Here is a 15340-nt window from a genome sequence, read left to right as displayed (position 1 = left end):
CCTGTGGTGCAATTGGCCTGTGTGTGTGTGTGTGTGTGTGTGTGTGTTACGGTGTTGAGCAGATGTCTGTAGACGCGTCCTGTTGACAACCAAGCTGAGACGGTATTTCATGGCTCAGACAGCCGAGTGAAGCAAGCAGCTTTAGCGGGAGGTGACTGTGTGTTTGCTCCTCAGCCAGATGATGGAAAACATCTTTTGTAATCGCATCGCTGGAATCCATTTAAGTATAAGGTGCCGGTGGGTGATCTATCGCCCTGCAAACCTCAAACAAACAGGCCAGCCAGATTAAAAGCATGTGCGTGGAGTTTCCAGAGCTGCGGCGGGCGGAGCAGGGACGCACGCGCTCGGCCTGTTTACAGGTAAACACCTCCGCACGGGCGGCTGGGCGGCGGGGCGGGAGCGTCACGCCCAGGCTGCTTGGGTCTGGAGCCGCATGTGTTACCACTGAGGGTGGACACACACACACGGGAGCGTCCTGAGCAGAACTGTGCCGTGACACACATCTCCAGACGCACAGATAGACGAGGAGGAGGGAGGCGGGAGGAGGGAGAGGGAGGAGGAGGAGGGAGGAAGGAGGAAGGCCCCCCGTCCTCTGTTATTTCATTATTTCAGTGCTCTTGCCCTGCGGTGCTCAGTCATGACGGTAATACCACAGATTAAGGTGTGTGGTTTTCACAACCCTTCCCCTTCTCTCTCTCTCTCTCTCTCTCTCTCTCTCTCTCTCTCTCTCTCTCTCTCTCTCTCTCTCTCTCTCTCTCTCTCTCTCTCTCTCTCTCTCTCTCTCTCTCTCTCTCTCTCTAACACACACTCACACACACACAGCTCGCAGCTGTTGCGTGTAGCTCCGTGCCCTCCGCCGTTTCTTGACAGGCCCGAGCGAGCGACCTTAACACGTTGCACAGTTACGGCCTCTTTTGAAGCTCACAAAGCTCTAATTCCTGCGCTAAGCCTTCCGAGTGCGAGGCAGAGGAGGGCAGGGAAGCTCCTTCTTCTTCTTCTTCTTCTTCTTCATGTGCTGTCTGGACCAAGTCTGTGCACCTCTAACCCCCCCCCCCCTCTTCAGCCCAGCCCTCAGAACTAAAGCTCCTGTAGTTAGCTAGTGTAGCGTAGCCGCGGGGGCTTTTTAAGTCTCACCCATCTGAACATCGCCATCATACTGGCCCTATTGTGTCGACGCTGCGTTTGCCCAAACTTTGTTTATTTTCAGCCGAACCGGTTCGCTTTGAAATGGCCGTCGTGTGCGTGTGTGTGTGTGTGTGTGTGTGTGTGTGTGTGTGTGTGTGTCTTTTGCTCGGTACAGGCAGTGAGTGCGAGTGAGCGAAATCAATATCAACAGTGAGGACATGGGGGAGCCTGTGTTCTCTGCAGTCAGCTGTTAGATAGGCCCACACTGGTGACTCAGCACTGGTGAGGCGAGCAAGGCCAAACACACACCAGTGTATCAGCGCCCGGTCGCACACACTGATAGAGTTCCACCCACACACACGGCCCAGCACTCCCAAACAAGCGCTCCTGTACGCAGTAACATGCTGATATAAAGGTAATGGGATTCATTAGCTCGCATGTGAACTAGAGAGTGGGCGGCAGAGGAGGACATGGTGTGTGTGTGCGTGTGTGTGTGTGTATGTGTGCGTGTGTGTGTGTTTAGTCTGCGTGCTTCCAGACGTGGCATCCTGTTAAAGAGGTTGTGACATATGACTGAAGAGTGAACACTCATCCGCGCTCCAGCTATCACCCACGCAGCTGTCCTCGTCATTTACACACACACACACACACACACACAAGACACCCCCCTCCTTTTCCCCTCTCCCCCTCATTCTCTCCAGAGTGTGTGTCCTAACCCCCCCCCCCCCTCTCCACTCTCTCTTTCCCCCCTTAGTCTGAGAGTGACGCGATTGCCAAGGTAGCAGGCGGCTGTTACATTCCTGAGGCTGGAGTGTGCGGGCGCGCAGAGGCCAGCACCCAGCGCCCGCCGCCAAGTTTGGTTGGCAGCGTCGGGCCGCGCCACCTGGCCACACACTCACACACCCCTGCTCGCTGTGAGGGCCCGGACCCACCAACGCAGGGCATCCGGGGACAGAGCGGACACGGGGCGCTCACCAGCTTCCCCTCACGCAAGCCAACACACACATCGCTGCGCCTAGATTAGCGGAACAGGCCCCCTGAACTTGGACACCCGCCCCCTCACGTCCCCTCCGCCGCGGAGGAAACACACGTGAAGAAGAAGGAGCCTTCATGTGTGGCGCCCTCGGCTCGGTTTAATTTTAGGGTGAGCAGAGCGGCGCTGTGCTGATGAGTAACAGCTCAGTATTGTCGATGACTCTTCCCCTCTGGCCAAATAGTACAAACAGGTTTATGTAAGTCGTTTTCTTCAAAGTAACGACTGATTTAATAGCCCAGTTTACAGTGTTGTGGTTCTTAGGGTTGTGTGAGTGTGTGTGTGTGTGTGTGTGTGGCTGCGGTTGGTCTGCGGCGCCTCCTTACTTTGCGAGGTGCCGATGTGGCTGGGGTGGATGGGCCTGGGGTTGTTGTTGACCGGGCCGATCCGCATGGACCGCTGGTAGCGCTCGATCTCCGACAGCCTGTCCGAGAACTGCATCTTCTGCGGATCCTCCATCTTGACTCGGTGCCCTAAAACAGTGATGGGGAGAAGAGGAGGGGGAGAAATTAACGACGACGCCAAATGTACCGCCGGCGGTTAAACACATTTCCCAGAGTCGTCGAACAGAAATAGCGAAGAAAAAAAACAATAGCGACTTGTTTCCAGTCTGAGCTGCAATTAAAGTCCAATCTGCCAGAGTGTGTGTGACCGTTCACACACACTCGCGCCGGATGAAATCATAAGCGGGGAGAGAGACGCTGTCACCGTGTTTTCAGCTTCCAAACTCAAAAATATTATTACACGCTTAGCAGACCTTGAAATACATCGGCTAGACGCTAAACGTTCCTCCAGCTGCACCTGCTGCCACGTCACCATGACTGATAAGAGAGGGGAGAATAATAAGAGGAGGAATGTTGTTTTCCCTCAACCTAAAGAAATGATAAGTTACTGTTACACAAGAGGTTACTGAGGTGAGCTGAGCTGTTCATCTGACTGACTGAATGACTGCTGCTGTGAAGGCTGGAGAAACTGACTGAATGACTGGCTGACTGACTAGCTGACTGACTGACTGACTGACTGCCTCAGCTCTTAGTCAGGAGGAAACACTCAGACTCAGACGAGTCGACCATCCAGTCATGACGCTTTAACAAAACACAAAGGAAAGGGAGAAAGACAGGCTGTGTGTGTGTGTATGTGTGTGTGTGTGTGTGTGTGTGTGTGTGTGTGTCATCATCTCCTTTATCCAAACCTAGAACACCGAGCAGCTCACTTAACGCCATTTTCCTTTGATGTCCCATCGAGGGAGACGGTAAGAGGGGGAGAGCGAGAGAGAGAGAGGGGAGAGAGAGAGAGAGAGAGAGAGAGAGAGCGCCTCCGTGTGATCTCCTCTGGCTTTTATGTGGACACGCATGTATGCAGACATGTACGAATGCGAGCACACGCGCCCGCACGTACACACGCGGCGGCGGCGCACATACATTCATACATGTGAGCGCACGTTGAAATGTCAGCCGTGCAGTCCGGATGAGGGCTGTGCCTCTAATGGCCAGGAGACATTTTAATGTAACTATCAATGCACCCAAACCCTGTGTGTCAACCAACATGTATACATTCTGTGGTTTTCTCCCTGGCATCTCTACAGAGCAGCCTAATGTGAAGTAATGGCTGGATTTGAATATTTTATCACTATATAAAGGGGGCAAGGCAGACGGGCCAATATGGATTTTGCCCGTCCTCTCTCTGCGCTGACCCATGGGCAATATATCTTCCCTCTGAGGCTGACCCATGGGTAAAGTTTCCTCTCGCTTACCGCTCTGTCCATTTGGTTGTGCCCACCCCTCCATCCCCTCTTTACGAACTATATAGAAATATCTATCACACTCAGGCGCGCACATACGAGGCACACACTCACACACACACGCACACACACCAGCAGCAGCAGCAGCAGCAGCAGCACATGGACGTACAGAGCCGATGTCTGAACGCTCATCAAACCTGCCCACACATTCGTTTTCGTTCTGATCAACAGTTATGTCGTACTTTGCATGTGTGAGCTTGCGTGTGTGTGTGTGTGTGTGTGTGTGTGTGTGTGTGAGAGAGAGAGAGAGAGTCAGCCATGAGTAATCTGTCTGAACATAGACAGCAGTTTTTGTTTCTGTTCTCCAGCTGTTTATTTTCCAGAGAGTTAGGATTGTGGACGGGGGATGAGAAAGGGAAGGTGTGTGTGTGTGTGTGTGTGTGTGTGTGTGTGTGTGTGTGTGTGTGTGTGTGTGTGAGGGATTCAACCCTTTGGCTCCACGCTGTTACACAGAGACACATCCTGGGTGGACACACTCCTATGAACATCTGTACACACACTCTGTAATATGTGTCTTATTTACACTCATATGTGGCCAGTCTGCCTTCTCATTAACCCATAATGGAAGGAATGAGGAGGTCACTCTCTCTCCCTCTCACTCTCTCTCTCCCCCTCTGAACACACACTCTCTCTTACACACACACACACACACACACACACACACACACACACACACACCGTCAAGCTCCAGGCTCCATCACCCAGGCAGACAGTGTGGCTACTGTCTGCTGCAGCCAGAGCAGGGGCGGCCAGGGGAAGCGGCCCTCCAAATTTAGCCCCAATATGTGTCCTTGTGTAGTTATTAAGAGATTTACACCACCTCAAACGGCTGAGGTCGGGGAAACGATACATCCAGCACACGCCGCTCGGAAAAAGAGACGGGCGGCGGGGAAAAAAGGATAATTGGTCAGTTTCTCTGTGGCCAGCGGTGGTCTAAGATGAATCTGCTGGCTCTTTAGGGATGAAAGTGATCATTCAGCTGCCCACAAAGATGATACACACACACACACACACACACACACACACTGGTTTGCTGTGGATCCAGTGGCTGAGTTCCAGCTGGCACGGTGCTCCTGGCGACACACTGCTCAGGGCTTCCAGTAGGGTTTTTTCTGGGCTGTGAGCTGGTGGGGGGTTTTTGTGTGGGTGTGTGTGTGTGTGTGTGTGTGTGTGTGTGTGTGGGTGGCTTCATTAAGAACCTGGAGCTCATTAACTCCTTCACCCACTAATCAACCACCAGCTGAGCGGTTGATGTGGAGGTCCAACCCCCGGTCACTTTGTACTTGAGGTGTTATTGGGTCTTCACTCAGAGGAAACGTGTGTGTGATGCCATAATGACAGCATCGCCTTCACTCAGCTACTTCACGTTACGGGTTGGGCGTTGCGTAAGCGTGGGAAAGAACCCAGAAGTTACTGCGAGATAAGGATCAATGGAAGAGGTTGTGAGGCAACAGTGAAGAGAGATCTGCTAAACCAACGACCTCCCATCCTGTCTTTCATCAATTAGCTTTCATCTTCTAAAGACCTGAATGGTTTCGGTTCCGGCTCCAGAGCAACGGAACCCGTACGTTCCGCTTAAACCTTCTGTTAAACCCGCCTAGCCTCGGCCGAGCCCCGCGACCGCGGCTTTAGTCGCGTTCTTACGTCCGGTCCAACCGAGCATTTGACTCCGACTCTACAGGGTCCGGGGGGCCTGGAGGGGTGCGGGCCCTCTGCAGAGGGGCTTCTGCGGTGGGATGAATATTTAATGTGTCAGGGTGCACTTAGGAGAGAATGCTCTGTTTTTCTGTGTATGATATCATAACCACAAGATAGAGCTGGGAGCTGGAGCCCGGCGCTCACATGAGGCCTCAAACAGCAGCGCTCAATACGCACCCCCACGCTAAAATGGACGCTAACGGCTGTAGATTTACTAGCCTCCTCTCTGAGTAGTGGTCACATCATCTGAAAGCATTATGGAAGATATGAAGAACAAATAAAACGCTTGATATAAAATGTCTGGTATTAACGACGGACTGAGAGGCTACGGCTGAGTTTAGGGAAGGGTGTGCCGCTCTCAGCCCTGCTTTGTTTTGTGTGTGTGTGCGTGTGTGCGTGTGTGTGTGTGCGTGTGCGTGTGCGTGCGTGCGTGCGTGCGTGTTTTTATTTCCTGATAGTGTTTTATCTCCGCTGCACAATGCGTGGAGATGCAGCCTGTGTGTGTGTGTGTGTGTGTGTGTGTGTGTTGCTCTCTACTCTCTGGTGTGAAAAGTGTAAAGTTGTTGTGGTGTTGTGTGCGTGTGTTTGTGGGAGTTTGAGCTGTGGGAGTCGACCACATGACCAGCTAACCGACTGGCAGCCCGGCCTCTCCTCCCTATCAGCTCGCCACAGAGACACTGTTTGCTCAATAAGGTGACAGCCAGGGCCCGAAACACTGACGGGCTTAACTGAGCGATCACACGATACGGCCTGCTTCCTTCCCTCAGCGCACACTTTCCTCTGCTCTGCCCCCTCTGTTTGTCCGTCTGTCTCTCTCCCCCTCTCTCTCTCCCCTCTCTCCCCTCTCCCCCCTCTCTCCCTCCATTGAAAGAAAGAAACATATGTTCCTGTCCAAAGGGAGACACATTAAACACAAGCTCTCTTTAGTAAAGGGCCGGGCTCTTTTTCAGGGGCAAAGTGAAACTCTATCTGGACAGCAAAGGGCAATACGTGCTTTGGCCGCGACCCAAGGCTGCGCTGAATATATTTGAAGTGTAAATATTTGTATTCGACGTATAAATGGACTTGATAGGCCCCTGATAACAGACTAGAATTGATTTGGAGCGGCCCCGTGTATCAAAACTCAACAGTGCGAAGTATGTCTGGGCCGTAAACCCCTCGTGGTAAAGGCGGTGTAGCGTTACAGGCAGGAATGTCCGGGCGCTGTAAGGAAACGCTCTGATTCTAATGTTTAAACGCCGAGGCCGTGTTCCTCTGCTTCTTATATTAGCTGGTTTGGTTTGGACGTGACTTGTTTCTGCCTGAGCTCTCCTGTCGCTTCTGTCTCACGAGCTAAAGCTGAAGCCGCGGCGTCGGAGCTCTGAAGCCCGGCCTGAGTCGGGGCGACGGTTACAGATATGTTGCTGCACAGCCGAGTCGCTTGCAGGCAGATTTCCGTTTTTGCCCTCAACAGACACTGAGGATGTTTCAACATCTGTTGAGCAAAGTGCTGCACACCTGTCTTCCTCTTCCTCCTCTCTAGCAGACCTGAACCCGTAACCCGTTTGTTTGGCTCCCACCCTTCTTGTTTTTTTCTCTCTACATCCTTTCTGATACTTCCCTTTTTGCTTACTGGCACCGGCGCACAGCTCAAAAACAGACAAACACACACACACACACACACACACACACACACACAGACACATTCACACACACACACGCACGCGTGCGTGCGCTTGGCACCGTCTTCTTCTTCTTCTTCACCAAGGCCACCAATCACACAGTTTGGTATTTACAGTGGGGCAAATCAAAGTTCTTGTTTTGAGGCCGACCCTGAAGGATGTGGGTTTTACCCTTGGCTGATGATTGTGGCTGTCTGGCCCAAGCCTAAATGAGTCTGCGCTCGCCACACACACTCACACACACATCACACTACTTCACACTACATTTACATAAAACTCTTGAGGAGCTTTCGTTGCAGCTCATTACTGAATTGAAGTGTCAGGACACAAACAGAGTGCTATCACGGCGAGCGCAGGAGGAGACGGCGGGATGCTAGGAGAAGTTTTGCCGCGTTGTTATCTGAGGTCCAACTCTCTCACTCCGGTCACAGCTGGAGGGAGAGTCTGGCCCTGCTGCTCCCTTGGGGGGACTTGTCAGAGCTCTCTCTCTCTCTCTCTCTCTCTGGGGACAGACGCAGTGTGAAAATCCCCCTCACAAGGCCTGAAAACAAACTGCTCACAGCGGAAGTTGCTACATGAGACTGAGCAAAGAGTGCAGCCTTCCTTTTCTGATAAGAGGATAAAGCCTGTGTGTGCGTGAGTGTGTGTGTGTGTGTGTGTGTGTGTGTGTGTGTGTGTGTGTGTGTGTGTGTGTGTGTGTGTGTGTGTGTGTGTATGTGTTTGTGCGTGTGTGTGTGTGTGTGTGTTTGTGTGTGTGTGCAACAGAAGCAGCAGCACACAAGCGCAGCCCAATAGGATGAGGCAGGTTGAGGCAGGCAGAGAGGAGTGAAGGGGTGCAGACATCAGGACCAGGAGGCCCGGATCCCCCAACAATACAGCAAGACCTGCAGCATGTCAGGAGCAATCATCCCTCCTTTGTGTGTGTGTGTGTGTGTGTGTGTGTGTGAGGCTGGTTGTTTTTCAGGCCCTCTCGGCTGCCTGCCTGCATGCAGACTCTCGCTGCTGCGTCGGCCTTGTAGCGCACAGAGGGGCTATTTGGCTTCTGTGACAGATCATATTAAAGCAATAAGCTGCTCTGAGAGTGTTATTCCAGCTCTAATGGTGAATAAAGTTGCTGTGTGTGTGTGTGTGTGCGTGTGTGTGCGCGTGTGTGTGTGTTGTTGTGCTGAGGGAAAGGTAGAGGCCTCGCAGGACTGTGAGAAAGGAAGGCGAGCTGCTGCTTCTGTCACAGACGCCAGCAGATGTGTCAAACGGCTTCACGTTCACACCTCAGCGCTCGGCAGCTCGCACACAATTGTTTGCAGAAAGCTGACATTTTCCGCTAAACGCACACGTACACACCGTCGGACAAAATGACAACTGCGTCAGGTCCCCGGGGGGAGGGTCGAGGCCCGAGGTGTGAAGTTTCCTCTGTGTCTGTGTTGCTCTGCAGGAGGAGGAGGAGTAGTGAAGCTGCGGCGTGTTTACAGCGGCTGAGGCTGCTACACTTCTGAGGCCGGGCTCGGGGGGGGGGGGGGGGGGGGCAGGCAGAGCTTGACCTCTCTTATTCTGTGGTGTTTGGAGAGCCCAGGCTTCCCTCAGTGTTTACCCTGAGGATTAGGTCCTTCCACCGCCGCTGGAAGCAAAAGAAAGAACCTTGCTCCACCTATTATTTGCTCGCTGTTCCTAACCATTAAGTCCTGAAGAAATAAATATCCAGACCGCAGGGGGGTACACAGCGTCTTTTCCAGTAACCAGCAGGTGCCTTCTTCCCACAAACTACCCCCCCCTGCACTCCCCCCCCTCCATCCCCCGCGTCCCCAACACAGCCAACAGTTTATTGTCATAATGCAGCAGGGGAGAAAATATTCCTTCGCTCACGGGCCATTTATTTTTCTAAATGCAGATCGGAACTTTTATTGAATTAAGGCTGAAAGCTTGTAATGGTTCCCTCCTGTATGGGTCAGTGTCAACAAGGAAGAGCAAGTACACACAGAGTGGCTATTTTACTTCCCCTCCTAGGTAAGTCAACAGGAAAGACGCTTGGCCAGCCAGTTTACAGGGGAGGTGGAGAGGAGAGGCAGAGCGGGAGAGAGCAGAGGAGAGCAAGCGAGAGGGTGAAGGAGAGTGGAGAGTAGAGCGGCCATTCTGTGAGAACGTCTCCTGATCGTGGTTCTTACGTCATCACAGTGAATTAAAAGGCCGTCTGGAGCTTCTATACGCAATTCCATCATTTCTTGTACGCGCTGGCGTCAACAAATATGAGGCGGAGATTTAAGTTTGAGTGTAAAAGAGAAAGAAAGAAATAAAGAGAGAAGGAAAGAAGGAAAGGCCCCCAAAAGCCTCACTAATGTGCGTTTGTCTTCAACCGGCCTGAGAAGAAGTAATGAGGCTGTTAGACGGCAAAGACTGAAGAGCTATGAGCACAAACCTCAATCACAATAACACACAGAACAAACAGGGAAGAAGAGGACAGGAGACAGGAGAGAGGAGAGGAGAGGAGAGGAGAGGAGAGAGGAGAGAGGAGAGAGGAGAGCGGAGAGAGGAGAGCGAGGGGCCGGTGATAGAGTGGTGTGTGTGTGTGTGTGTGTGTGTGTGTGTGTGTGTGTGTGTGTGTGTGTGTGTGTGTGTGTGTGTGCGTGTGTGTGTGTGTGTGTGTGTGTGTGTGAGTGTTCTGTCTCTAGCTGAGGTATTCAGGCTCATTAGCACAGGAGAGCCTGAACAGCAAAGCCTGAGCTGGATTACTAACAGCAGGGTGTGTGTGTGTGTGTGTGTGTGTGTGTTTGTGTGTGTGTGTGGGACGCGACCTCAGAGCTTCATGTGGTCAAACAGCTTCTATCGATTGTGTCAGATCCAGAGTCTCCCCGACCCTTTACAGACGGCCTGCGCGGCTACCTGAGGCCTGCGTCTGCCTATCAGCGCTTTGTCCCCCGCACGCACACACACGCACGCACGCACACACACACACACACACACACACACACACACACACACACACACACACATACACACACACACACACACTGAATTCCGTCAAAACCTTTTTCAACATTGGCCTCTTTACATTCCAGCAGATTTATCAGTGGGACAATATTTGCTCGATTTCTAATCAGGGTGACGATTCTGCCCTGACCCCGGGGAGCTAGGACGCAGAGGAGAGGAGACGGGTAAGTGTGTGTGTGAACGCCTGAGCTCTGTTGTTTCCTTCGCTAAATCATAAATCAGGTGGTCACAGGTTTGACACCAACATATCACCTCACTACTGTGTGTGTGTGTGTGTGTGTGTGTGTGTGTGTGTGTGTGTGTGTGTGTGTGTGTGTGTGTTCCTCCAGGTTATACATCTGGGAGTGGGGCTGAGCCATTAGCAGTTAGGAAAGCACCGGGCCTCAGACGTGCCACTGTTCTCCTCCTCCCCTGGCACTGATACACCTGTAGGCCGTCCTTTCAAAGACGCCCGGCTCCATTTTCAAACATCAAAGTTGCCTTTGAGAGAGCAATTCGCACCGAGGGTGAGCCTTTCATGTGATTTGTGGAGCATAGGCGTGGCCGCGGGGACGACTTAAAGAGATGGACGCACCTGGCAGGTGCATGAGCCGAGCAGCCGCACACGCAAATACATATGCAACCATACGCATGCTATCTCTTTGTTTACTTTACAGAGGGACTGCAATATCACAGGAGAAATAACACAGCACATGGCATTGTTTGTCTATTTGCATACTTTGTACAGTCTGTGTGCCAAATGCAAATAGAATCAACCCGCCAACTCCAATATGCACCCCTGCCACCCCAGCTCTCCCCCCCTCCCCCCTCCCCCCCCCTCCCACACACCCACCATTCTCCTCCTGGAGCTGTGTGAACACACCCAGCCGAGTAAATAGAGGCAACAAAACACGACAGCGCTTGTGTGATTTCTGTGAATGTGTGGAACTATGGGTGGGAAACTGAGAGTGTGTGTGTGTGTGTGTGTGTGTGCGTGGGTGTGTGCAAAAGAGAAAGAGAGAGAGAGAGCTCTGTCTGAATGTACGTGTTGGTCTGTAATTCATTTAGATGTTAAGGGAAGAATCAACTTTATAATTTTCTAATGTCTAATCAGACAAATTGGCACTGGGCTCTTGTTGAGATTGGCTGCGGCATCGTCGCTCAGCACACAACCGCCTCTCCCTTCAAACTCTCTCTCTCTCTCTCTCGCTCGCCCACGTCGCAGGGCTGTGACCCCACCTGACCTGCGGTGAGTTCATCTTTTCTACTCAGGAACTGATTCATTTCATGGTGAGAAATAAAGAAACGCAAACAGCCCCGCCCCCTCCGCGGCTACACGGGCGCTGGCTGAGGTCACATATGAGGGAGGCGGGTGCCAAAACACGCAGTTGTGGGATTAATCGGTGAGAAGAACCCAGCAGAGTATCTCATGTGGGCGTGGGTGGTGGTGAGGGGAGCTGTGATAGAAAGGGAGGGTCCGCACACTTAAGTCTTCCTTTTGTGTTTCTGTCTCTCTCTCTCTCGCTCCAGCATGCCATCTCTTGTTCTTTTACGAGTTCAAATACAAAGCTGTTGCTCAGAGAGAAGTTGAGAGAGAGAGAGAGAGAGAGAGAGAGAGATAAATGAGAGAAAGAGAGAGCAGTGGTGGAGTTGTGCTTGGGGGGGGTGCAGTGACGAATGCCGGAAGCGAGATGAGGAAATCAGCAAGCAAGAGAGACAAAAATACTTATGTGAACATTAGCCTACTTTCTTCTGAGGGCAGAACTGAGTGTGTGAATGTTTGTGTACGTGTGTGTCTTCATTTACATGCATGTCTCTTTGTGGGTGGCATGTGCGGCTCCCGTGTTACCGCTCAAGCGTTTCCAGCAGCCGCGGCCCTCTTTTGTTACATTGCCGCAGGCTCGCTCGCTGCTGCAGTCCCGTCTGTCAGGTTCTCATGACTGGATGGGTAAACATTAATAAAGCTCTCCTCCCCGTCGGTGACAGCTCCCTACCGCGGCTCTGCTGGCAGCCATGCAAATGCAGGGCCCTGCACAAACCGCCTGTAATGCCCCCGCGCTCCGGCCCCCCGAGCCCCCCAGCGGGCCGCCGGCCTGCCGACAGGTGAACGAGGGCCGGCCAAGTTTGGTCTCAGCTGTCTGCACTCAGGGAACCGTCCGGGCCCGGGCCCACGCACGCCGACGTCAGGGGGCAAGGGAGGGCATTGTTGACATCGGCAGAGACGGGGGAAATCAGACCCTGGGTTAAAAGCAGCGCTGGAATATATAACCGGCTTAAAGGCTCCGGTTTATAATGAAAAAATGCTGTTTAGACCAAGGAGCCGAGTTAATATGGAGCCGTGTGGTCGGGGAAGAAACTGATTACATTTATGATCCTAATAATGTCTGAATGTGTGTGTGTGTGTGTCCCAGTGTTTCACTCAGAGCCCATAGAATGAGCCTCTTCCCTGGATAAAGCACTTTATTAATGTCCCGTTGCTTCTGATGTGTCTATTCTCAGGGCTCGGTCTCTAAAACGCCAAGTCATCCAATAGAAATGTCTCATAAATAAGATGTGTTGCAAAATCTCTATTCTATGAAGTGTGATCAACTCTCGGAATTTCCCTGTTGCTGCTGGCGACGCACGTCAGAGTGCAGCGGAGCTCTGATGCATAAATCATATTTTAGATAAGCTTGACTCAGACATGTGAACATATAAGCCCGCATCTCCCATTTCCAAGCCGCTAAAATGAGGGGGGGAGTGTGTGTATGTGTGTGTGTGTGTGTGTGTGTGTGTGTGGAGGGGGGGTCTAGTTAACACGTATAGGAGCCGTTCTCTGAGCAACACACACACACACTTTGCTGATGTTTATTTTCTGCCATTCTGCAAATTCCCTCTCAGCCCCATGTAGCAGAGTTTAATGGAGCCCTAAATTCCTCCGGCCCTATATTAAACACTGTCACTTTATAGCACGCCAGCGCCGGTGTAAAAGTAGCCCCGGCCACTCTGACGCCCGGCCCGGAGCCGTGACGTGTTGACAGAGTCGTACAGGAGACGTCTTTAATGTACACAGTTATTTCAAGACCCAGACACCGACACATGCACAGCAGAATGCCTTAATGCACGCACACACACACACACACACACACACACACACACACACACACACACACACACACACACACACACACACACACACACACACACACACACACACACACACACACACACACACACTCAGTTGTTTTCCTGTGAGGCAAAGACCATCAAATTGAAAACATTCTCTCACACACACGCACGCATTCACACACACACACAGCGTTTATTATTATCTGGTCCCTCCTGCTTTGCAGTCACTGTTCTTTTATATGTGCGCTGTCTCTGCAAATATAGCCCCCAGCCTGGTGGGGGGTGATGCCCCTGTCTCTGTGCCCCTCAGCTCCTTCTATGCCATGCAAACACACACACACACCTCTAAAGTGGCACTTGGGGCTTCTTCCCCCGGCCCTGGTCTGTTTTGATTGGGTCAGATCCCCTCAGCACAGCCATGAGCCCAAACCCCTCAGCTGTACATCCAGAGCCTCTCCAACCTTCTGCTCCAAACCCACTACAACACCAACCGTCATCAAAGCCAACCTATCTTCTCTCTACCAGCTTGAGATCACAAAATTTCAAGTGCAGTCGTTCCTGAGCTTCTGACTCATCTGAGTAACCCAACGCCTCTCCATCCCTCACACACGCACACACACGCAGCAGCATTAAACCACATCAGAATAGCTGCAGCTGAGCGGCGGCACTAAACAGCCCGAGCACGCGCCCCGGCAGGTCTCCTCTGCCAGAGCTCCCAGGCAGCCGGGGGGCCTGCCCCGCGTTCAATCAACCAGCCACTTATGCGGTCGGTCAGGTACGACCCTCTGACCGGCGGCGGAGAAGGTCAGGGCGGGTGGACGAGGCGAGGGAGGGACGGCTGAGCTCAGCCATCTGCGGCTTGGAGACTCACTCAGCTCCTCTTAGTGGTCTCGGGGTTTTGCCTTAATATGCTTTACAATTTCCTCTGACTGCTGAGTCCCTGTGCTTCAGCCACACACACTCATATATATACACACACACTTAAGGCAGCTAAATGTGTTTTATGTTGATATTATCTCCATATGACTCATGCAGCTCTTTTAGCCTTAATAGAGCCACTGACACCCCCCAGGAATAGCTGCTCTATAACCGGCCGGATCACACATGAGACACTTTAGTCTCTAACAGCAGTAGTAGAGGAGCCGTGTGTGTGCGTGTGTGTCTGTGCGTGTACTCACTGCGCGGTTCTCGGGGCCCGTCCACGGTGACTTTGATGGCGCGGTGGTAGGTGGCCACTTGCGGCGGTCCAGTGAACACGGTGATGGTCAGGGTGAAGCTCTTCCCTACACACACACACACACACACACGCCACGACCCGTTAGATTTATTATTGACAACACACCTCGTTTCAATTTATGAATTATCTGTGAAAAACCCCGCATTGTTCGCAACAAAGTCCGGCCTTTGTCCCGCTGGAGCTTTGAGTCCGGATGAAGCGGCGGACTGAGCGCGGGAGCTGCGCTTTGATGGCGCGGCTGCGGGGATGAGGCTCAGGCCATTATGGAGACAATCACTGCCACATGGTCCAGAGGAGGCTTACAGCGGGAGTTTAGTGTTCAACAAGGCGGGATCTCGCTCCGCCTCTGCGGCCAGTCTGGGCCCGGAGACCGCGGCATGACGCAGAGGGCATCAGGGCGGCAGAGGGGGGGCAGCACCCGGACCGGGCAGAGAGAACGGGCGGGTAACGGGACGCAGGGGGGAAGGGGGGGCTCGGAGTGTGTGTGTGTTGTAATTTGGAGATGAAGGAGCTTTTCTTCAATTCATCCTCTCGCAGCTATATTAACATTAAAGGGAGACGTGTGTTTGTTTGTGTGTGTGTGTGTGTGTGTGTGTGTGTGAGGGAGAGACGCGCTGCTTTATAGAAACAGGATAAATAGAGTCAAACATTCGGTTTCTCTCTGCGTGTGTGTGTGTGTGTGTGTGTGTGTCTGTGTGTGTATATGTATGTGTGTG

At 52.4% G+C, this 15340-nt stretch overlaps 1 protein-coding gene across 3 annotated transcripts in view; it reads right to left on the bottom strand.

Annotated features, from left to right (window-relative positions):
* The window catches only part of runx3 (RUNX family transcription factor 3), a 47307-nt gene that overhangs the window by 11665 nt on the left and 20302 nt on the right, over positions 1-15340 (bottom strand). For 2 of the 3 annotated variants that reach the window (XM_076161775.1, XM_076161774.1), the window contains exons 5-6: positions 14566-14670; positions 2485-2637 (exon numbers count right to left, since the gene is read on the bottom strand). In XM_076161775.1, the coding sequence (XP_076017890.1) occupies positions 2485-2637; positions 14566-14670 (258 nt within the window). The remainder of the gene's footprint in view (positions 1-2484; positions 2638-14565; positions 14671-15340) is intronic. The other variant, XM_076161776.1, reaches the window with a different exon arrangement.

This window comes from Genypterus blacodes, unplaced genomic scaffold (assembly GCF_046128005.1).
Source record: "Genypterus blacodes isolate CSIRO-AG114 ecotype Tasmania unplaced genomic scaffold, CSIRO-AGI_Gbla_v1 ptg000112l_1, whole genome shotgun sequence".
Classification (NCBI taxonomy): Eukaryota; Metazoa; Chordata; class Actinopteri; order Ophidiiformes; family Ophidiidae; genus Genypterus; species Genypterus blacodes.
This window is presented reverse-complemented; position numbering and strand designations above follow the sequence as displayed.